The sequence below is a fragment of the Asterias amurensis genome, chromosome 16, assembly GCF_032118995.1.
Source record: "Asterias amurensis chromosome 16, ASM3211899v1".
NCBI classification, from domain to species: domain Eukaryota; kingdom Metazoa; phylum Echinodermata; class Asteroidea; order Forcipulatida; family Asteriidae; genus Asterias; species Asterias amurensis.
This window is the reverse complement of record NC_092663.1, coordinates 14,881,679-14,905,231: the sequence shown is the minus strand read 5'-3', so window position 1 is coordinate 14,905,231 and position 23,553 is coordinate 14,881,679. Positions and strand designations below refer to the sequence as shown.

At 40.5% G+C, this 23,553-nt stretch overlaps 1 protein-coding gene across 2 annotated transcripts; it reads left to right on the top strand.

The window, feature by feature from the left end:
* Positions 1–3,068: 3,068 nt before the first annotated feature.
* LOC139948738 (organic cation transporter protein-like) lies at positions 3,069–20,098 on the top strand. 2 transcript variants are annotated; one of them, XM_071947034.1, is made up of 9 exons: positions 3,069–3,834; positions 9,702–9,932; positions 10,300–10,496; positions 10,900–11,226; positions 13,044–13,178; positions 14,213–14,298; positions 15,024–15,144; positions 15,900–15,972; positions 16,897–20,098. In XM_071947034.1, exons 1-9 carry the CDS (start codon positions 3,502–3,504, stop codon positions 17,140–17,142), a joined length of 1,749 nt encoding a protein of 582 aa, XP_071803135.1. In that variant the 5' UTR covers positions 3,069–3,501; the 3' UTR covers positions 17,143–20,098. The 2 variants fall into 2 exon arrangements, with proteins under 2 accessions (XP_071803135.1, XP_071803136.1); XM_071947035.1 differs by lacking the exon at positions 3,069–3,834 and adding an exon at positions 8,214–9,004.
* The last annotated feature ends 3,455 nt before the right edge of the window (positions 20,099–23,553 follow it).

The window sequence follows — 23,553 nt, the reverse complement described above, 5'->3', positions numbered from 1 at the left end:
CGGTCACTAAAGTTAAGCAAAATCGGGCCAATGACGCAACATTACTTTTGACTAATCATAAAACGAAATCGAATGACCCTTTTCAGTAGCATTCGATTTCGCGCGAAATAGAATAACTTCGTGGTTAAATTGGCTGCTCATTTGCCAAAATTGACAGAGAAAACCTATTTCTACTAAGGGCAAATTAGGCCCCAGTATGCGGGCTTTTTAAAAACGTAATTGTTTATCGTGTGGTTAACCTACATGTTAGGAGGAGAAAATAAGAGAAAATGGCTCAGCGGAGTACACCGCAGGCGTTGTGCCATGACTGAGGAGGAACAAACTGATTTATTTCTGACTTTGGTGATTTGAAAATACATTTTGAAAAAATGCACTCGATTTATGCAGATGTTTTTTTTTTAACGAGCGCTTAATTAGTAATAATTATGACATCAAAATACAAAACCATAACTCGTTTGATGATAATTATTATGAAGGGGGTAAGTTTATACCTTGCCAGGGAAGTGGATGTTTCATTTATTTTTGATTGCAGAATTGTTTGGTTTTTTTTTGCTAAAAATTTAGTTGCTGGCAGTGTAAGCACTTTATGTAATCCACCACAAACATAAAAACCTGGGCCCAATTTCATAGAGCTGCTTAAGCACAAAATTCTGCTTAAGAAAAATAATCAATGCTTAGTAAAATCAGAATACCGGCCAAGACTCCACTCAATTGTTATGCTAAGTAATCAACAGCTAAATACCAGTCACAAGCACTGTGTATGGCATGAAATGTTGGCCAGTAACGTGTGTAAAACAAGCCAGCTATTTTCGTGCTTAAGCAAACTTTTTGCTTAAGCATCTCTATGAAATTGGCCCCTGGAGAAGTTTGAGACCGATCGGTCATCTGGTGTCACGAGAAAATAGTAAAAAGCCGATTACAACATGTTCATTGTTAGTTCCGTACTTTCCTGATGTTCTTCCTATCTGGAATTGACACATTGGTTCTCATGAAAATATCAAGTTCTATGTTTCATGCAGAGGGGAGCAGGTTCTCCCATTTTCGTTTGTTTCCCTAACATTTTCCCAAAACTGAATTTACAATGTAAATATACTTCTTGTTAAATCTCTGTTACACAATATCTAAGAGTAAAATGAAACTTCGAAGTGATAGATACATGAACAACATAATGTTGTTGTTATCCAAAGCTTTACATATTCAGTAGTGTTAAATAACTGTAAGAGTTGTTGGTCTTTTGTTACGAAACCATTGCTTGTGCACGCAAACAATATGTCCACATTACTTAAAGGCAGTGGACACTTTTGGTAATTACTCAAAATAATTATAAGCATAAAACCTTTCTTGGTGACAAGTAATAGGGACAGGTTGGTGGTATAAAACGTTGTGGGAAACAGCTCCCTCTGAAGTGCCATAGTTTTAGAGAAAGAAGTAATTTTCCACGAATTTGATTTCGAGACCTCAAGTCTCGAAATCAACCATCTTTCTTCTTTCATTATTATCTCGGAACTTTGATGACCGATTGAGCTCAAATTTGCACAGGTTTGTTATTTTATGCATATGTTGAAATACACCAACTGTGAAGGCTAGTCTTTGAAAATTACCAATAGTGTCCACTGCCTTTAACAATTCAAGCAAGGGGCACATTTTCTTCATAGCCAAGTTTAAAAGATTTTACCACCTTCAAGTTTGGCTTAAGAGTTAACACATTTTAAATCACGTTTGTTTCTCAGATATACCTAAATGTCAATGAACGCTAGTTGAAGTTACATTCTGGTTCATTGTCAAGTGGACAATGTGCCCGCGCCCCCGGGCAGATTGCGAGTTACCCATCAGCGTCCTAACCTGATAGCCATTGAAAAGGAGTTTATCTACTGTTACTACTCGGCAACGTCAGTGCAACTTACGTTATACGTAATTATTATAGGTCATCATAACGTTCGCTTATAGGTAACGGTAACGCCAGTATTTAAACCTCAGAAGTCATACACAGGTGCATATTTAACAGTATTTTTTTAGATTTGGTTATTTTTCAAATTTACAGCTTAAAATTGTCATTATGGTCTGTAAATTGCTCTCGAAACAGGATTTTAAAGCAACAGATTTATGTTTTACAATTTTTTCCTCCAAATCGTTAAAAAATATGCTGTAGATTTTTACGACTCAATCTAATTTTGCTATGATAACTTTTTTTTTTCAAAATGGATAAATCACACGTATTTATTGCATTATATCACACTCATTGTCGTGTTTTAGTTTCAAGGAATACAACAATCTATCCCTTCCTCTTTTTCGGTTGGTTTTGAGCAGCAAAGGATAAACAAATCTATCCCATCCACTTAACAGGAATTTAACTGAAATTGTTGATCATAAAGGTAGCTTAAATTTGTTTATTAAAAACAAATCTGAAACTACAGGCTTGTACGCGGGTAGGTCACTTCTTTTATCTTCACCTTTTGGGTTTTTTGTAGACCGAGAAAGTCCGTTACAACATCATCTGATAGTCTGTTTCTATGACTAACTTGTATAAATTTACTTAAAGTCAAGAAACAAAATCACTTATCTGCTGCCACTTTTGCTCCCGATCTATGATGCCACTATCGACGGAACGAGCATATTTCCTAAATGTTGGTCTTCGTCCATTGTTCACACACCATCAGTGGTGTTCACTGGAGTGAACAAGCTTACGTAAAACAAACAATTGACTTAAAAATTAAACAATATCGCGCCAGTCGTGCGAAATAATGGAGCGATTTTAACAAAAGCATGTGGGTTAAGTCGCACAGATGTGGGTTAAGTCGCACAATGCCCTCGGTGAACTCGCCATTTGTGGGAACGAATGTCCCTCGGGCTTCGCCCTCGGGCCATTCTTACCCACGAATGGCGCGCACCTCGGGCATTATCCTATACAAAATACGTTCGTCAAGCGGACAATGCATGCAATGTGCGCTGGGCAGATCGGTGGTCAATCGTCTAAATCAAAGATTATAGAGCGCTGCAAGGCGCAAGACGCGGAACTCGGCTGAAATGTGAAATCCCATTGGATGCCAATTCGGCAAGTAACTCTTTTGATACAACAATAGATCAGTGCAGACAATGACCATTCCTATCAATGGGAAACAAAACATTTACTTGCTGAAATGGCGCCCATGCGTATTTCACTTTCCAACAATAGATAAAGCTTCAGTTCCTCATCTTGCGCCTTGCGGCGCTCGATAATATTTGGTCTAAATCACAGAACCAGTGATGAACGGGAGTTTGGGCTGGTTACAATATCAAGGCAAGTTCAGTTATACGTCATTTCGCTGAGGTAGCGTTTTATGCTAGCATCGTCTCTATACAGAGGAATGCTGCGTTGTCCGGACTGCCGGATCCACCGTTTAATTTCAAACACTCATTCAAACAGGGGTTGATAACTCGTGTCTTGGAAAGCTCAGTTGATCCAGAGAAACTTTACATCTTAAGTTCTTCTTGGGTGCTAGAAGAGTTTCATTTAGATTCACCATGATTGACGTTGACACAACTCTTGGCCTGGTTGGCAGTTTCGGTAAAAAACAACGCATCAACTACTTGATTAATTGCGCTATCCTGATGTCGTCGGCATGGCACTTGCTGTCAGTGTCCTTCACTGTCGGCGAACCTGAAGGTTACAGTTGTCGCATACCGCTCAACGCGACACCGGGCGAGTACGTGAGCAGCGATGACGGGTGTCATTTGCTTCGACGTGTCATTGATGGAAACACGACGACGACAGAGGATAACACGACAGTGTCATCGTCGTGTCTGGATGGATGGGAGTACGAGTCATTACATGGTGAAACTAGTATCGTCACTGAGGTAAACCCAATTCGTAGTGTCATCGTCGTTGTCATAGTAGTCACTGTAACTGTCATTACCATTAACAAGCTTATTCAGTTTAAAGTATCTATAACTTTAGGTTGGACCAATTGTCTCACCGTTTGTTTTTATTTGCTGTATAGTGGTGTAGGCATAGCCATGGAAGAAGGATTTCCTCCCTACATGGCATACCCTACTGCTCATGTCATTAGGGGTAAAACCAAAGTTAGTATTCTTTATCCCCGATGCAAATTTAACATCTCTTATATCGTTGCGGTACCCCCTGCCAAAACATAGGATTCGAACTGCCTCTAGCGACCGGGCAACCTCGGGGAGTCTAGTTGGCAAGACACTGCTCTAGAATTGCAAGGGTCGTGGTTTCGAATCCCACCCGAGCAATATGCCTGTGATATTTTTTCACAGGACTCGGGCAAGTACTGAGACACACATCGGTGTATGGATAAAACCAAAATTAATATTGTTTATCCCCGATGCAAACTTAGCATCTCTTTAATGTCATTTTCATAGAAACCAAACCCAAGGTGTGGCACAGGGTCACGTGCCCCTTCCCAAAACTCCATCAAAAATTATCGGGTTCGGAGCCATGAAATTAGAACCAGTTCGACATTTGGGTGGCTCATATTATTTTTTGATGTTGGAGATGTTGCAAAATTTCTACTCATGTGATTGGAATCAATTGACACAGAGAACAATTTATACACACAGTTTGTTTCATTCAACACGAAGGTATAACTATTCCTATTCATTATTTTTACCTCTATGGTATGTAAGCTACCGCCAAGCACGACACTATTTGCACCGCTGTGGGCGTTGAGGGCGACTGACTCTTTGTCAGTCGCGATTCTGGTGTCCACCGGATGGACGTTTTGGGCGGAAGGTCCCAAAGTTTTAAAGAGATTTAATCCTCGTGCCCGAATTACCATTGGGAAATCTGGAGTGGACGGCAATGGTGAAAACACTGGGCACATGGGCGGCCCGTCCTTTTGCGCTTGGGTGCATTTGTATGGAAAATAATGGTACCCTTTGTAAAATCGTTGAGAGGTTAACAATGGCACGTTTCTTGGTGGTATCAAGGGTCCATGGTGGTCGGTGGATTGCGTGCGGGCCCATGGGTGTCGCATGAGTGGGTAAATGAGTGTAAGTGCAAGCACAAGTGCGCACACAGACATACAAGATTGATTTTATCGGGGTAGAGAGGACAATCGAGGATGGTGGTGTGCTGAGATAACTTTATGCACCATTGAGGATCGTCAGTGGCGTAACCAGAGGGGGGGGGGGGGGGGGGGGGGGGCAGGGGGGGCCGGCGCCCCCCCCCCGCTCGGAACCCTTGCCCCCCCCCTCTTGCCCCCCCCCCCATATGAAATCAGAGATAAGTACATTCTTATAGGCCTTATATATAAATCGTTTAAGGCTGCATAAAATGCTGCCGTAAAACGGAAAACTTTTATTTGTTATCAGTAGGCCCTATGTGGACTATAACATGAAAAATGCGTGGAAACGCGCGCGCGATCGTATTGGCGGTAAATGTTTGTTGTGGTTTTGCGGTTACAGAGAGTGCAGGATGTGACAAAGTTCTGTTAAATACGTGGTGGTCTGAACGCAGACCAATAGCTCCGTAAACACAAAGTCAGATCATGGAGGTAGAAATTTCTACCTCCATGGTCAGATGCACTACAGAGAAATTTACTACAGCACAAAAATGGCCAGCGAAAAAGGTTGCTTAGACCATTTCTTCTCCTTTGAAGCAAGCGGTGCAATTGAGAGGTAGGCCTATTATTTTTAAATATCCGTTTCGTAACTAAAATGTGATAAGAACACCCACAATTTCGATCCTGTATTTTTGGCTTACACTTGTTACAATAAGGCCGAGTAAAAAAAGAAACATGTTTAGTGTCTGGGTTTCTCAAAAATAAGGAAGGAGGAGGGGCTTTTTATTTTTTATTTCAAGGTGGTCGCCATGAATGTCAAATATCAACTGGTTTTTTTCTGCTGCTGAAATACACAAAACATTAATGAAACAGTTTAGTCAAGGTATTCAGACAAGACATTCAGATTTTTTTTTTTTTTGCTGAGATCATTTAAAATAACCCTTTTTCAAACAAAAAAAGAAAAAAAAATGTGCATAAAAAAACTTAAGAAAAAAAAGAGGTGTCCTGTAAAAAGGAAGCGGGCGGGGACGCTAAACATTTCTATTTTTCTATTTTTACTTGGCCTAATATTATTATGTTTTGGGTATTTACACACCCACAAAGCCTAGTTGAGAATACCGTGTACAACTCTAAATTGGTACTTGTTGACCACAGTTGGTAATTTAATCCTTTTATACAGTCAAAAAGTTTTATCTTATACAAAATGACATGTTCTCTAAGATTTTGTTGTTTTCGCAATCTTTTGCTACATGCTGACTATAGACTGTTTTAGAACTGCATTGGTGTGTATCAACTATATATCAGTTAACATATTTAATACTAATCTTGCACTTCTTTGGCCCCCCCAAATTTAATCTTTGCCCCCACTTGCCCCACCAAATGAAAATGTCTAGTTACGCCACTGAGGATCGTGCTAGTTTGTTAAAAAAAGAAAAAAAAAAAAAATCCGTGCTTGGCGCCAGGTTGTGTTCTTTGCCGTAGGACATTTTTTCTTTTCTTGTTGAGCTTTTGAGATCCGAAATATTCGGCGCTTCGGATCGGTACCCTAGATAATGGTCCGGAGTTCAGTGCTCCAATGGGGAGAGCCCCCCCTTTTATTTGGTTAGCTTTGCATCCATGTTTTAGATAAACCCGGAAAACATTTGTAATTTAAATGGGAGTGCCTATCCTTGGTGAGCCTTGCATAAGGCATGGGTAGTGCCCCATAGTAATGAACATGGTAAGTGGGTGTTTTAAATTGGTATTGCCCATGTTGTTTAGCTTTACATCGGGGAGTGCCCCGAGTAATGAACCCGAAACAATGGCCGTTTTAAAAGGGGGAGTGCCCATCTTTGGTTAGCTTTCCTTCGGGGAGTGTACCAAGTATAATTAACCCGGAAAAATCGGGTGTAAATATGGGGAGTGCCCATCTTTGTTTGCTTTATGCATGTATCGGGAAGTGCCCCAAGTATAAACCCAGAAAATAGGTGTTTTAAACGGGGAGTGCCCATCGTTGGTTAGCTTTACATCGGGGAGTGCCCCAAAGTAACGAACCCGAAAGAAAATAAAAAAAGGGAAGGCCCATCTCTGGTTAGCCTTAGATCCGGAAATACCCCGAGTATGAACCCAAAATGTGTGTTTTAAATGGGGAGTGCCCATCTTTCCTTCGTGGAGCGCCCCAAGTAATGAACCCGAAAAATCGGGTGTTTTAAATGGGGAGTGTAGTATTCACGTGATCACACTCGGTTATGCAAATGAGTTGACCTCGTGTAAGGTCACACGAATGCAGAATGGAAAACTGAGGAACAGAGAATAAAGCACATGTTGATGCAGAGATTGAATTCGTATTTTATTGCTTTTAATAGTGTTGATTTAATTCGTTAGTCTATTAAGACATCACAGGTAGTGCCTATGTTTGTTTAGTTTTATGTTTGGAAATGCCCCAAGTATGAACCCGGAAAATGGGTGTTTGAAATGGGGAGTGCCCATCTTCTTCGGGGAGTGCCCCAAGTATTGAACCCGGAGTTATGATTGCTCCAAAGAAAGGTCGACAAACTGCTTATCAAACTCCTTTTCTGCGTATTGAATGTCAAACTTGTCAAAACGATCGTCCAACCCCTTTCAATACCATTGTCGAGTTTACTCGACCGCGCAATGCAAGCGCTTCCTTGCATTGTGTAGTCGCTCCGTCCCAATGTCGAGAAAACTCGACAGAAAAAAGCATTGCCTTTGAGAGATTGTATTTAATTTGTTTGGCGCCCTCTGTTGTTAGGTTTTATATAGACGGGTTGCTTGATTACCAAGCATTACAATGGTATGTATTGTATAGGGGGTCGCCATTATGATTTTCCGAGAAAAGTACACCTCAAGATTTCACGCTTCCGTTTTTTTTCGTCAAAAATCACCATCATGTCTGCTCATTGCACGGAGGTTTTGGCTTATATGTTTGCCTATAGTGACTCTATAAAAAGACTTGGGAAGTTCTATCAAAGTATCTAGTGAACATTAGGCATCAAATCGTGGTATTTCGTCGCCAGAAATGCAGTCAGATGATGACAAAACCGGACTATATACCAACGGTAGCTAGCTGGACCGAGCACGTCACCCGTTCAACGCCGTGGGCTTGGGCGTGCATGGCGGGCGGGCCTGGACCCTCTTGTGCTGGTCGAAGTGACCGTGGTAGCTGAACACTTTCAAAACAGATAAGATTTTTCAGCAAAATAGGTGCCGATTATGGTACAAATGAAAATAGAAGCCTATAATAAAAACGGTTATATTTTCTGAGAAGTTTTTACAAACTTTTTTTGAGGAAAAATAGGTTGAAAATCTTGTTGTTTTCCTTGAGACAGAAATCCCGAATAAAAATAGAAGTATTTCTTTTTCAGCCAGAAATCTTACAAACAAAATTAAGATAATAATATACAAATTTGACATCGTAGGAAAGGTCATTTCATATGCTACAAATTGCATGCACAAAGTTTTTTCAAATAAATAATGTCTTCCCACAGAAAATCAAGATTGAAAACAGTACACACTGCAAATTGCGTTATATTTTTTTTAGTGTGAAAAAATACGGTACACAGCATTGTGACCTTTGTCAACAATGCGGTATCCGGTTGGGCGCTTGCAATAAACAATGTGGTATTGAAAGGGTTTTTTAAGACCCTACGGTGGAAGGGCGAGAGTAGCAGCCGCTCTGCGGTTGCAGGGAGCCACGGACCAGGAAGTAATGGATCACTGTGGATGGGTGAAACAGTGAGCGTACAGACACCATACTTGGATAGATGGATAGAGTAACCAGGCGCCGCACCACGGTTCTTTTAATAGGGAAGGCCAATGAGGATGAAGGAAAGGAGCGGCCATCGCCAGCAGACCAGGCAGGGCAGTTCTATCGGCCCTAAACTCCGGCTTCAAGGCTGAGAAGGCTTTTAAATTTCCAGCAGGGCAGGCAGCGACGGTGTGAGAGTTGGATGAGAGATGGGGGAAAGTGGGGCGCAGTGGCGTGCGGATCCTGGGTGCGGGTGAGGAACCTTTTCTACCCAGTCCTCAACCCATATAGAGACCGGAGCCCAGGACGAACACAGCGGTGCAAATAATTTACTATTTGCACCGCTGTGGGCGTTGAGGGCGACTGACTCTTTGTCAGTCGCGATTCTGGCTGGGCTAAGGTGAGGGCATCAATAGCGGCGGGACTGCCCGGCGGACCCCCTTTTTTTTGTATTTGGGTTTTGGGTTTTGGGGACTTCTTTTTTACCCCACCCACCCTACCCCTTTTCGCTCCTGGTTCTGGTTTCTACGTTTAGAACCTTTTCTACCCAGTCCTCAATCCATGTAGAGACCGGAGCCCAGGACGAACACAGCGGTGCAAATAATTTACTATAAAAGTAACACTTGCTTCACTTTTCCCTACAAATTATTGACCCATGTATACGTACATTTTCATTCATTTTCAGTAAATCATAATAGTGTGTAATGTATATAATATTCATAAATTATTTGCTTATACAATATTACATATTACTGAGTCAGTATTCATTTAAACTTTTTATTTCCATTTGTTTCCATACTTCATGAAAACAGAGTCCAAACATTTTTTTTTTAAAGGAATAACCAACAAACAAAGCTATTTAATGAGGTAGAGTATGAAATAAATATTTCCTGTATAAAATGAAAAATAAAATCACAGTAAAATTATTATCTTTCCGCTCTTTCTTTCAGTTTGATCTCATTTGCGACGATGCCATCATTGGGAGTACGCTGGTCTCCATTCATTTCGCTGGCTGCCTCGTAGGCTCCTACGTCACCGGTCAGATATCTGATATCTTCGGCCGACGCACGGCCATTCTGGTGTCTCTTATTGGCGTCGTTCTTACGGGAGTTGGTATGAGTTTCTCCCAGAGCTACGCCTTGATAGCTACACTAAAGTTCTTCAATGGATGCTTTATACCCGTATGTTTTTCTTTTCCATTTTACCAATGCTGTCTCTTAATTGGAGAGATTTTAAGGTTAATTAGGGACCAATCCATTTTTAGATTTAAAATTATTGGTCCATAATCACAACCCCTTGGATAAACTTTTAAATCCCTCCCATAGGTTTCTTTGTGTAAGATTTAAGTTATACAGCTTTGAAAACATTCCGCCCCCAAAACGGCGGCCCTAATATTTAGGACTCTGTATCTGTGTACAATACAGAGGAAGAGGCCAATGTAGAGATAGGTTGTACCCGCAAGTTTACTATTTGTTTCTTTATAGTTTCTTCTTATTTACCCACACCATGCAACTGAGCTTCAAATAAAACTTTGTTTTGTTCCAACAGGCACTTCTGATTGTAACCTACGTCCGTACTATTGAGATGTTTCCCCCAGGCCTCCGAGTGAGGTCGCACTTTGGATCTGGTTTGTTCTGGGTTTCTGGGTTGGTAATGGTTGCTCCCCTTGCCTACATTATGCCAGATTGGAGACAGTTCCAGCTCATCACATCCTTGATGTATATTCCCTTCATTCCGCTAGTATGGTAAGGGATATTGCATCAACCACAATATTGTCTAATTTGGAACGCTAGGTGGCAGCAGACTCACAATACAGTGTAAATTGTTTACATATGCCCTTTTCGAAACCACGGCTTTGGCTTTGGATTCGGCTCAAGCTAGCTTGGCCCCGCGGTTGTTTTGACAATTAATGCGCGAGTTGCGTACGCGCCCAGGGCTTCAGACGAGAGAACGGAGCCTGAAGCCGAATCCAAAGCCAAACTTTGTTGGAAAAGGGCCATAGTTCTGAGCAAGCGCACATTACAGAGAGTGATGGATTTTAATTGGTAGGTCTGCTGCCACCAAGTGTCTCAAAAGTCCTCCATTCCGCCACGAACTTTATGTTTGGTATCCTATTATAATGACTGACATTGCATTTGTCTTAAAAAGGTACTCGTATGAATCGATTCGTTGGCTCGTCCAGATGGGACGAATAGAAGAGGCAGAAGTCATTCTCAAGACACTCGCCAAGTCCAAGGACATCCAGAACACCAAGTTCCCTCTCCATGACCTTGAAGACACAGAGGAACCACGGACGGTCCTCCCGAAGGAAGAAGAGGCAGCCGGCCCAACACCCTCCAAGGAAGGAGGTGATGAGGTTGATGAGATGCTAGACGTTTGTGTCAAAGAGACAAAGAGTACGAGGAAATACACCTTGATTGATCTGTTCCGTACGCGTGCACTGATTGCCCCTACTCTGATCATCTTCTATTGCTGGTATATAAGTTAAATTATAATCACTTGTAACAGAGGTTTGCGGTAACCATGTATCTCTTTTGGTGGGTAAATCAATCTTTAATTAGCAAATCAATGTTAAACAAATTGTTAATAGGCAGAGGTTAAAGAAATCACACTTAAGCCCAGGTCATTTATCATGGCCAACCACAAAGTTGGCCATGGTAGAGTGCAGGGCAGACAAAACAAGATAAACGCAAGACATAACACCAAGTGAAAAGCAAATGTGCAACCAAAATAACTTAACTTCTAAGAACAAAAACTACAGATGCAGGTGAAGTTGGTCAGTAGACCCCCAAGATGGTTCGCGGCGAGCATTCCATATTGTGTAACTATAGAGGATGGCAATTTTACTAAGTTCCTTTATGAGAGACTTTAGGAGCTTTGGTTTAGTGAATGAGCAGTGTTGGTTCTGAACTGAGCGTCTCCAACACCGATACTAGCATTAGAAGATGCATTGGAAGACAATACTGACCGAAACGTTGAGTTGTCAACCGCCGGTTCTTTTCAGAACCGACACTACCCAAAAGAGATTCACATATGGTGGTATCCGCAAACCTGTCTAAGTTATACTCCCATCATGCAAAGTTTAAAATCGTATTCTATAAGGATGATGACATTTTAAAAGAAAACAATTAATAATTGCAAATTGACTATACAACTTTACTCGGTTGGGACACTACAACGTTGTAAATACAATGATTTACTTTACAAATAGCACAATTATGAGTGATGTTTAAAGTTGTGTATGGTGCGGGAAGTTACTAAGCAGAAGACCTTACCATATTGTTTATCTTATGTTTTGCTAGTTAGTCTATTCCTTGGTGTTTTTAGCTATTGTCTGAAGCTTTGCATGGTGTGGAGAAATGACGTTTTGAACAGTTAGACGAGCAGAGTATACCGTTCGAAACGTCGAAACCAAACCGGCTCTTTTCAGAGCCAACACTCACCCTAAGAGATTTACACATGGTTGTACCCGCAAGTTTACTTTTCATTTATAGTTTCTATAGTTTTGATTTTGAGTATAGGCCTAACTAACTGTCCTAGTAAATTTCCGGTACAACCTTGTTCAAAATCATTTTTGGAGCCAACACTCCCTCCTAAAGGCATTTTACTCAAGTTGACAACATTCTTTCTGATTGAGCATCGCATGCAGGCGACATTTAGTGACAACGTCCACTGACCTAGGCGACATTAGTGCCAACGTCCAGTGACCTAGGCGACATTAGTGACAACGTCCAGTGACCTAGGCGACATTAGTGCCAACGTCCAGTGACCTAGGCGACATTAGTGACAACGTCCAGTGACCTAGGCGACATTAGTGACAACGTCCAGTGACCTAGGCGACATTAGTGCCAACGTCCAGTGACCTAGGCGACATTAGTGACAACGTCCAGTGACCTAGGCGACATTAGTGACAACGTCCAGTGACCTAGGCGACATTAGTGCCAACGTCCAGTGACCTAGGCGACATTTAGTGACAACGTCCAGTGACCTACGGCAAAACCACGACAACACACGACAAGGTCCTCAAAAATTATGTTCCCCTTTTATATTGCTTGTTATATTATGTCTTATTTATATACCTCCCCGGATTGTTCATTTGGATAGTGATTTGGTTCGATTTTTGGCAATCCCTAGGTTTGCTTTTTTGTTGATATGTCTCTCTGATTGTTTTCCTAATGTTTTTATACATTTCTAGTTTTTGTTGCTGTGTGTTTGTTATGTTTTTAAAGCCCAAAACGAATGAATGAGTAATTAATGCAAATATTGCTTTATTTCTCGTTTCGCTGCCACAGGTGTACGTGTTCCGTGGTATACTACGGGTTGCTGCTCCAAGCTACCAATCTAGTGGGTAACAAATATTTGAACTTCAGCCTGTTGAGCTTGGTGGAGTTGCCGTGCTATGCGGTCAATTTCATCATTACCACCAGGTAGGTCTTTCAAAAAAGAACCCAAAGGGCAATGTCACACAAGAAAAACTATTGTTAAGGGTGGGTTTCACAAAGGTAGTCCTAACTTAGGACTAGTCCTAGGCAATGCTAAGAGATAGGACCAGACCTAAGTTAGGATGAGGCACTGGTCCTAACTTAGGACCAGTCCTATCTCTTAGCGTTGCCTAGGACTAGTCCTAAGTTACGACTACCTTTGTGAAATCGACCCCAGGCACCCTAGTCCAGAAAATCTCTAAAAAGTCAAAGGCATTTGCATTTGAATGTTGATACATTTTTTCATGTTGATCGTGAAGCTTTAATTATTGTTTGAAGTATTACTCCTATGCTATCAAAGTGTGACCAAATTCAATATTTTCTGTAGAGATCCATGAGCTGAAATATCTCTTTTAATTTGTTGATTTGTTTTCCAAAACATTCAGCATACTCTTGAAAATTAATGTTGTGTGTGTAACATTTCTACCAATTATTTTTTTGGCATTTATGGCTTTCCATAGTTTTTCAACTTTGGTTGGCAAAAACTCGGCCTGTGACGTTGCAAAAGGAAGGTCGGAACGGTTCTGAGCTCTTCCCGTATAATAAACCTTTATCATGCCGCCTCCATCTTGGTCGTGTTCCTCGTATCGAATAACAATAATGCATGCTAATATTCATATTGCAATTAGGAACCAGACTAGTAGGTCCTCTAAGCCTCGGTTTGGTAACATTGATATCAATGGGAGAAATTCAAGATGGCTGCACCATGGTAAAGGTCTAAAGAGCTATTGCATTGACGTCATCCAGCCGCCATCTTTAAGGTCAAACGATGACGAAACAATCGAAACGCACATAGATTGGCCAATGAACAACCTCCTTTTGACCTCAAGGCGAGGGCGCCGTACTGAAATAACGTCACGTGCATAAGATCTATTGGGCGACCTCCAGCCGATATTGTAGTTTGGTGGCCATGTGACTGAGTATAAAATAGTATGCTTTTCCTTTTGCTGATTTGTTGTTGTTGTTGTCCTAAATCAAAGGTATGGCAGGAGACGCCCGCTTGTGTTGGATTTTCTGTTTGGTGGAGTGGCCAGCATCGTAACTGGATTCTTGCCGCTGGAAACAGGTACCCATGCGTCACTTTTTTTATCATCGTTTTTGTCACTAGAACTTACTTATATTTTACATAATAATAAGTCATAATTCAGATTTTAGTATTCTCATTTTGATGGATACGTCAATTATGGTTCACGTGTTGACCAAAAGCTATAATTTGCTGAAAACTTTCTTAAAGCCATTGGACACTTTCGGTAAACAGTATTGTCCAAAGGCCCACACTTCGCGTGTCACAACTTAAATATGAAATAGCAAACCTGTGAAAATTTAGCTTCAATCTGTCATCGGAGCCGGCAGAAAATAACGGGAAAACCCACCCTTGTTTCCGCACGTTTCGCCGTGTCATGGCTTGTGTTTAAAATAAATCCGTAATTCTCGATATCGAAAATTTATAATTGTTTTAATGTTTTCTCAAAAGTAAAGCATTTCATGGATAATATTTCAAGAGAAGTCTTTCACCATTACCTTCTGTAAACCTTGTAAGTTATTTGTAAATCTGTGAACTTTAATTTTGTTTCTGATCCGAAAGTGTATAATGGCTTTCAAACAATTCTCCTGTGTTTTTGTTTAAGCGGACGGCAGTTTTGTGGTTTTACAACTTGTCATTGTCATCTTTTGAATGTTTTTGTGTAGTAGTGGATCTGATCTTGTGTATATGTTCACATTTTGAGATGATTTTTAACAGTATTTTTTTGTTAAATGCAAAAATATACCTTCTGTGTGTTTGTGTTAAAGCTGGTGGCACCAGTCTTGTGGTTTTACAACTTGTTATCGTCATCTTCGGACGGTTTTGTGTAGCGATGTCGTTTGATCTGGTTAGTCTGGTCACAGTGGAGGTGTTCCCAACGGTACTAAGGTAAGCTACAAACAAACTAAATTGGATTTCATTTTTTTCTTTTATTGAAAGACATGACACCTTTGGTAATCAAAGACTAGTCTTCTCACTCGGTGTAACATAATATGTTTCATATTTATGCACAAAATAACGAATTGGTCGTTGAAGTTGCGAGATAATACGGGAAGAAAAAAAACACCCGTGTCACACGAAATTGTGTGTTTTTCAGATGCTTGATTTCAAGATCTCAAAATCTATTTCTGAGGTCTCAAAATCAAATTCAAATAAAATTTTAGTGGAACTAACCTCTCTCCATTGATCGATTACAAGTACATTTTATGCAAACAATTATTTTGAGTAAATACCAATAGTGATTGCCTTTAAACGGATCAAGGCTGCCATTCTGGCAGGAGATTCTGCCCTTCATACGGCGAAATGTGTGCACTTCTTCTGATAGCGCCCTCTTCTGTATTATCCTCTCCAGCAGCGCATGTTAATTTCCCATAACTATTGGGGCACTCTCCGACCATGGAGGTATCTAGTTCTACCTCCATGCTCCGACGGACTTTTGTTATAGGAGAAAGCTGGTACCCTTCAAATTAATGATGTATTTACTGTGATCGGAACGGGACACACGGCCTATGTTGAAAATATCTTTCATTTTGAGTGAAATGACCCTCTGTAAAAAGTGACAACATTTTGGGATAGATCAAAGAAAACTTAGTCACGATAAATTTTGTTTATTTACCCACTTTCTGCATGATTCTATTCAACAGAAATGTTGGCGCAGGGTCAGCGTCGATGGTTGGAAGACTTGGAGGAATGGTGGCGCCCTTTATCGTATTTTTGGTATGTTTATGGTTGTGTATGGTGCGTTCGATTAGCTTCCCTGGGTCGACCCGGTATGCCCCGGTATTTTCGTATAGTATTGGCCTAATTCGAGGCTCACCCAGGTCAGCCCCAAGTGCCCTGCTTGTGGATTGGGTCACTTGGGGGTGGCCCCAGGTACATGACGTCACCACGAGAGGGCGAGTGATTGTTCGATTAGCTCTTGTCAGAGACTCACCCGGATGAGCACCGCGGGGTCGACACGGGGGAAGCTAATCGAACGCAAACACAGTTATATATGCTTTTTAATGCATACGAGTGATGAAGTATCGAGTAAAGCTGTGAAATCTGATTTTTTTAAATTTTATGTTTAGGTAAGGTTTGCGGTAGCACCATGTTTAAATCTCCTGTAAGAATTGGTTATGACATGAAGCGGTTGACAGCTCAACGTATCGATTTATTAAGTTTGCTCCGCGCTCATCTTCGTGAAAGTTAAGAGCATACCGGAACATTGAGTTGTCAACCATCAGTTCTTTTCAGAACCATTAATTCCCGAAGGGAGGTTATGGTGCTACCGCAAACCTCACCTGACACAAAAACCATTCAACCAGCAAAGTTGCCCATTAAACAGTCGTCCCTATAGCCAAGTCGCCCCCACATACAATCTCGCCCCTCTCATAGCCCCCCCCCCCCCAACCCGACACAGTCCCCCCTCACGGTCGCCCAGTATAAAAACGCATGGGCACTATTGAACTTATTCTGGCAATTTGTAAGATAGATTCTGTAGAGGAGATAATATCATATTTTTCTCAAATCAACCTTGTAGTGGGCGACTCTCTTGTGGGCGACTTTGCTTGGGGGCGACTTTGCTGGGGATGAGTTGAATGACACTCATACTCCCACCATGCAAATCCTGAACTTTTTTTGATTTTTTTTTTTAATCAGAATGTGTATCACGGCTCTATACCATTCGTCGTGTTTGGTGTGATGTCCGTCGTGGCCGGCCTCCTCATCGTCCCACTCCCCGAGACGAACAACCGATCGCTCCCGGAGACCTTGGATGACGGAGAGAAGCTCGCCAAGATGAAAGTTCCCGCCAAGAAGAGTTGTGAGATGGGCAAAAGCTCTTCGCCCAGCGCCATGGCTCTGCTTACAGCAAGGGAGAAATCGGAACTCGCATCAGAACCATAAGGGCCTTGTCACGCGTAGACTTGATTCAAGTCCCGTTCTTGTGTGAGAGGTCCCCAATCATATCGCGCCTAAACTAGCAAACAAGCCGTGCGCGCTCGCCGTCAAAATGTGGTCCCGAAAATGTACAGTATGGGGGAATGCAGAGCATCACAAAGCAATAGTTTCTGGCGATTGCATGGGATTGGGACTTGAGTCAAGTCTATGTCACACGCGGCAACTTTTACAGGCAGCTTGGTTATGTATTATGTACGTCGAATTTAACTGTGAATCTCCAACACGAAGGTCATGTGAAATGATGCGGGGTCAAATGTGATTATGTAGACAACAGTGTCGAGGAAGACTCTCGTTTTTATTTCTACCGTGTTTAATTTAATTGGAAACGATGGTTACACTGGAAACCATAATTATACTGTTAAAGCCATTGGACCCTTTCGGTACAGAAAAAAACAAAAAAGTTCACAGATTTACAAATAATTTACAGGGTTTACAGAAGGTACTGGAGAAAGACTTCTCTTGAAATATTAGTCCATGAAATGCTTTACTTTTTGAGAAAACGGTAAAACATTATATATTCTTGTTAGCGAGAATTACGGATTTATTTTAAACACATGTCATGACACGGCGAAACACGCGGAAACAAGAGTGGGTTTTCCCGTTATTTTTCCCGACTCCGATGACCGATTGAGCCTACATTTTCACAGGTTTGTTGTTTTATATATAAGTTGTGATGCACGAAGTGTGGGACCTGGACAATGCTGTTTACCGAAAGTGTATAATGGCTTTAAAGACAGTGGACACTCTTGGTAATTGAGACCAATCTTCTCACTTTGTGTATCTCAACATGTGCATAAAATAACAAACCTGTGACAATTTGAGCTCAATAAGTTGTCGAAGTTGCGAGATAAAAATGACAGAAGAAACACCCTTGCACACGATGTTGTGTGCTTTCAGATTCTTGATTTGGAGACCTCAATTACTAAATCTGAGGTTTCGAAATCAAATTCGTGGGAAATTACTTCTTTCTCTAAAACTACATTGCTTCAGAGAGATTCGTTTCTCACAATGTTTTATTCTACCAATCTCTCCACATTACTCGTTACCAAGAAAGGTTTTATGCTAATAATTATTTTGAGTAATTACCAATAGTGTCCACTGCCTTAAAATGGACATGACATCAAGAAAACAAACTCGACCAAACAACATGAATGTAACAAGAACAAGAATAACCACAAATTTGTCGCAAGAATATACGTAAGAGGTAGGCAATAAAAAAAAACTTACTTAGAGTCAGTGATGTTAATAAAAATAAATTTATCGAACCTAATGTCCCCTTTCATAAAACATGTAGCTTCTATTTATATGAACAAAAATACTGAGCAAAAATTATAAATGTGAGCCATTATACACCATAGTTAAACTGACAAACCGAATACTGGGTCACGAGAAATTAGGGAAAAACCGATGACACATTTTGAATGACACCGATGGAAGAAGAAAAATGAATAAAACGCTCACTGAGCAGTACACTCAAAACGCGAAATTTAGATTATTTCTTTCTCGCCAAATAATTCTACTACGTATCATCATTATTAGACCGTGTAACTTTTATGTAAATCTGTGATCTTCACGATTTTTCCCCCGACCAATTCTGTAGAAATGTTATTCACTATTTTCACATCTCTCATTATGTACACAAAGTGCATAACAAAATAATTATAAAAATTTATGAAGAAATACAGCACTCCATACAAATGAAAATACAAGAACCTTACATGATTATTCTAGGAGTAAAATTGTAAAACAATAAGACAGTAGACCAAAATAAAGTTGCACTGTATGCTAAGGGAGTTTATTTAGTTGATGTGCAGCCCATAGCCACAACTGCATCCGGGCCATAGGTCACAAACATAGAGTTATATATAAGAACTAGAGGGCGCACGAGTGATGCTTCGTGCACAAACGCCACGGGACCGCAAGATGACAAGCAAGATAACTCTATGTTATAGATAAGAACTAGAGCGCGCACTGGCCTATATACGCGCCCCGGTATGCGAGCAGGCGGCCATTTTCTAAGTTGACAAAACAGCTATCTCACAGCGTGTGTTTGTGCCATTGATCTCCATTATACTGACTGGATGGGACATTGCGCTATGCTGCGTGCATAAACACGCGGCCCAACAATGGCGGCGCAATTCCTTCAAACGGGTAAATTAATGTGCACTTGGTCGGGTTTGAGTCTGTCAGTTGAAGTTGTAAATTGAGAATAGAAATGTGGGGAAAACATGACGATCGATAGTTTGAAGTATGAAAAAGTTTCTGAGTGAAATGCAATAAAGCAAACTAACTTTACATTTGTTTCTATCAAATGCCCTATTAGTATTATGATAATGATATTTAAATTTCTAAACAAACACTCGGCCGAGAAACTGTATTGGGATTCAGGTACATGTTTTTTTTTATTCTTTCAGTTCATTGAGAAAATGGCAATAAACCATATAAAGACAAAACAAGAGTCGCTCCTACAATAAACAATTCGAGTAGGCACTAGAGTGAGAACTACATACTCGCTAAAATCGAGGGAAAAGAACAAGAAAGATGAAAACAAAATACAATGTGATAAGTGAGAGTTGACTCCATTAACAAATTTAAACTTTTTATTGTGAAGCTTCTATTCATCATGTTAATTGAAAAACAATCCCAACAGCAAAACTTCCATAACCGTTTTACTGTTCCGCCAGAAATAAATATTTTTATTTTGGTCACAAATAACGAAGTCGGCTATTTCCGAGATGACTGAGTCTCTCAACGAACTTGTATCGTCTGTACATAATTCGCATATACTTGTCGCTTTCCCGAACCTTTTAATTATTGATGCTATGACAAACATCTGTTGAAATCCGGGCTTCCCGTCCTCGTCGATTCCAGACAACCATCTGTAACGGAGCGAAAACAAAAATAGTATTGCTCGGTAAAAATAACAAATACTTGGCCTATAATAATTATTTTATGAAAGATAGTTTAAATTTCCGGCTTATATTTGTAACGTTAGATATAATAATAATAATATGAATCGCTAAAAAAATGCAAAGGCCTACCTACTTATGGAAAGACAATCCCTTTGCCGACTCAGTTTTCCCTCCTCCAGTGATTGACAGCCGCGCACGACTTCACCATCAGCATTTTTAGTTTGTTTGATCCGATTCAAATTGTATTTATCCCCAAATGACGATTAAAAGGACGAAAACTTCTCTCTGCTTGCAGCAACTCCGTTTAAAAGTGTACAGCGCATTTCGTGTGACGAACGGTCTTCACCCGTTTGAAAAAATACGCGCGCGGCCTGCGTTTAGACGCGATGTCCTATCCAGTCAGTATAGACTGTGCAAGTCTCGCGCGGATTTGAACTTCCGGGACCATTGTGGTCCCAACCTTATGGAGTTTTACGTTGGGGAGATTTTGTTTTGTCCATTACTTTAGTTTAATGTAGTTTATGACCATAAAAATGACACAAATTGTTAAAAATGTAACACTAATTAACATCATATATAAAAGTAAAAATAAAGTCAACATAATAACGAAGAAAAAACCGATATTTAAACTTGACCTCAGGTCAGGTTACTTGTTAAAAATTAAGAATTTCTGCCCATCTCCGATCACGAAACTTACGCAGACGCTTGTTTTGGTCGTGCGGGGTGAAAAGCTTTTTCATTAGTCGTTTAGGCGTCGGCTTCCTCTTTAAACTGCGTCACGCGTTTATCTAACGCCCTTGCAACCATCGTGCGTCCGCGTATAAACCAGCTTTAGCCATAGATATAGAATAGAATATTTTAATTCTATATCTATGGCTTTAGCAGTTTCACATTCGGGCGTAGATTTACAAAAGGGGTTTCAAAAAATTTAAGATCAAACAAACATCCTTGTCCCAGAGTTTTACTTTTGTCCATACATAGACTTTAACCGATAATTGTGTGTTTGTTTAAAAAGCTGAAACTAATTTAAACAAGCTCTATAGGGTATTTTTGTTGTTCAGATTCAGCATTAAGAATAAATTAAAGCAAAGATTTGATTCATAAAAAAATAAAGTTCTTCAGTTGTCGTGTTTTCTCGCTCCGGTGCGCGCGAGACTTGCACAGTCTATAATGGAGACATTGATCTCCATTATAGACTGTGCAAGTCTCGCGCGGATTTGAACTTCCGGGACCATTGTGGTCCCAACCTTATGGAGTTTTACGTTGGGGAGATTTTGTTTTGTCCATTGCTTTAGTTTAATGTAGTTTATGACCATAAAAATGACATATGTTGTTAAAAATGTAATACTAATTAACATCATATATAAAAGTAAAAATAAAGTCAACATAATAACGAAGAAAAACCGTTATTTAAACTTGACCTCGGGTCAGGTTACTTGGTAAAAATTAAGAATTTGTGCCCATCTCCGATCACGAAACTTACGCAGACGCTTGTTTTGGTCGCGCGGGGTGAAAAGCCTTTTCATTGGTCGTTTAGGCGTCGGCTTCCTCTTTAAACTGCGTCACGCGTTTATCTAACGCCCTTGTGACCATCGTGCGTCTGCGTATAAACCAGCTTTGAGTAGTTTCACATTCGGGCGAAGATTTACAAAAGGGGTTTCAAAAAATTTAAGATCAAACAAACATCCTTGTCCCAGAGTTTTACTTTTGTCTATACATAGACTTTAACCGATAATTGTGTGTTTGTTTGAAACTGCTAAAACTAATTTAAACAAGCTCTATATGGTATTTTTGTTGTTCAGATACGGCATTAAGATAAAATTAAAGCAAAGATTTGATTCATAAGAAAATAAAGTTCTTCAGGGGTCGATTTCACAAAGAGTTAGGACTAGTCCTAACTTAGGACTAGTCCTAGGAGATATACAAATTGCATGGATAGTCCTAAGTTAGGACGAGTAACCGGTCCTAACTCGAGATAAGACTAGTCCTAACTCTTTGTGAAATCCACCCCAGTTGTCGTGTTTTCTCGCTCCGGTGCGCGCGAGACTTGCACAGTCTATACTGACCATAGATATAGAATAGAACAACTAGATCGGCCGCGCGTACATACGCGGGTTCTGGCATGGGGGCCGCCATTGCCTATCTCCCGTGTACATTTTCTGTGCGTTGCCGTCAGCACGTGACTTTTTGCCGTCAGCACGTGACATTTAGCGCGTCAAAGGCCTATCTCCCGTGTTCATTTTTGCGCGTCGCCTTTCGAACGTGAAATTTTTACCGCGTCCATGGCGAACAAAAACTTTTTCTACACAGGCAATGGCGCGTATGTACGCGCGGCCGATCTAGTTATTTTAATTCTATATCTATGATACTGACTGGATAGGACATCGCGTCCAAACGCAGGCCGCGCGCGTACTTTTTTATACGGGTGAAGACCGTTCGTCACACGAAATGCGTTGTACACTTTTAAACGGAGTTGCTGCAAGCAGAGAGAAGTTTTCGTCCTTTTAATAGACTGTGCAAGTCTCGCGCGGATTTGAACTTCCGGGACCATTGTGGTCCCAACCTTATGGAGTTTTACGTTGGGGAGATTTTGTTTTGTCCATTACTTTAGTTTAATGCAGTTTATTACCATAAAAATTACATATGTTGTTAAAAATGTAATACTAATTAACATCATATCTAAAAATAAAAATAAAGTCAACATAATAACGAAGAAAAACCGATATTTAAACTTGACCTCGGGTCAGGTTACTTGGTAAAAATTAAGAATTTGAGCCCATCTCCGATCACGAAACTTACGCAGACGCTTGTTTTGGTCGCGCGGGGTGAAAAGCCTTTCCATTGGTCGTTTAGGCGTTGGCTTCCTCTTTAAACTGCGTCACGCGTTTATCTAACGCCCTTGCGACCATCGTGCGTCCGCGTATAAACCAGCTTTGAGTAGTTTCACATTCGGGCGAAGATTTACAAAAGGGGTTTCAAACAATTTAAGATCAAACAAACATCCTTGTCCCAGAGTTTTACTTTTGTCTATACATAGACTTTAACCGATAATTGTGTATTTGTTTAAAACTGCTAAAACTAATTTAAACAAGCTCTATATGGTATTTTTGTTGTTCAGATTCGGCATTAAGAATAAATTAAAGTAAAGATTTGATTCATAAAAAAATAAAGTTCTTCAGTTGTCGTGTTTTCTCGCTCCGGTGCGCGCGAAACTTGCACAGTCTATTGTCATTTGGGGATTAATACAATTTGAATCGGATCAAACAAACTAAAAATGCTGATGGTGAAGGTGTGCGCAGCTGTCAATCACCGGAGGAGGGAAAACTGAGTCGGCAAAGGGAGTGTCTTTCCATAAGTAAGTAGGCCTTTGGATTTTTTTAGTGATTCATATTATTATTATATATAACGTTACAAATATTAGGCAGGAAATTTAAACTATCTTTCA

What these genes read in the sequence shown, in the direction of transcription:
- LOC139948738 (XM_071947034.1), top strand. Translation starts at nt 3,502, where the DNA reads ATGATTGACGTTGACACAACTCTTGGCCTGGTTGGCAGTTTCGGTAAA. An exon ending in AATTTCATCATTACCACCAG is followed by an intron (nt 13,179 to 14,212) that starts GTAGGTCTTTCA and finishes CCTAAATCAAAG; the next exon opens with GTATGGCAGGAGACGCCCGC. An exon ending in ATTCTTGCCGCTGGAAACAG is followed by an intron (nt 14,299 to 15,023) that starts GTACCCATGCGT and finishes TTTGTGTTAAAG; the next exon opens with CTGGTGGCACCAGTCTTGTG.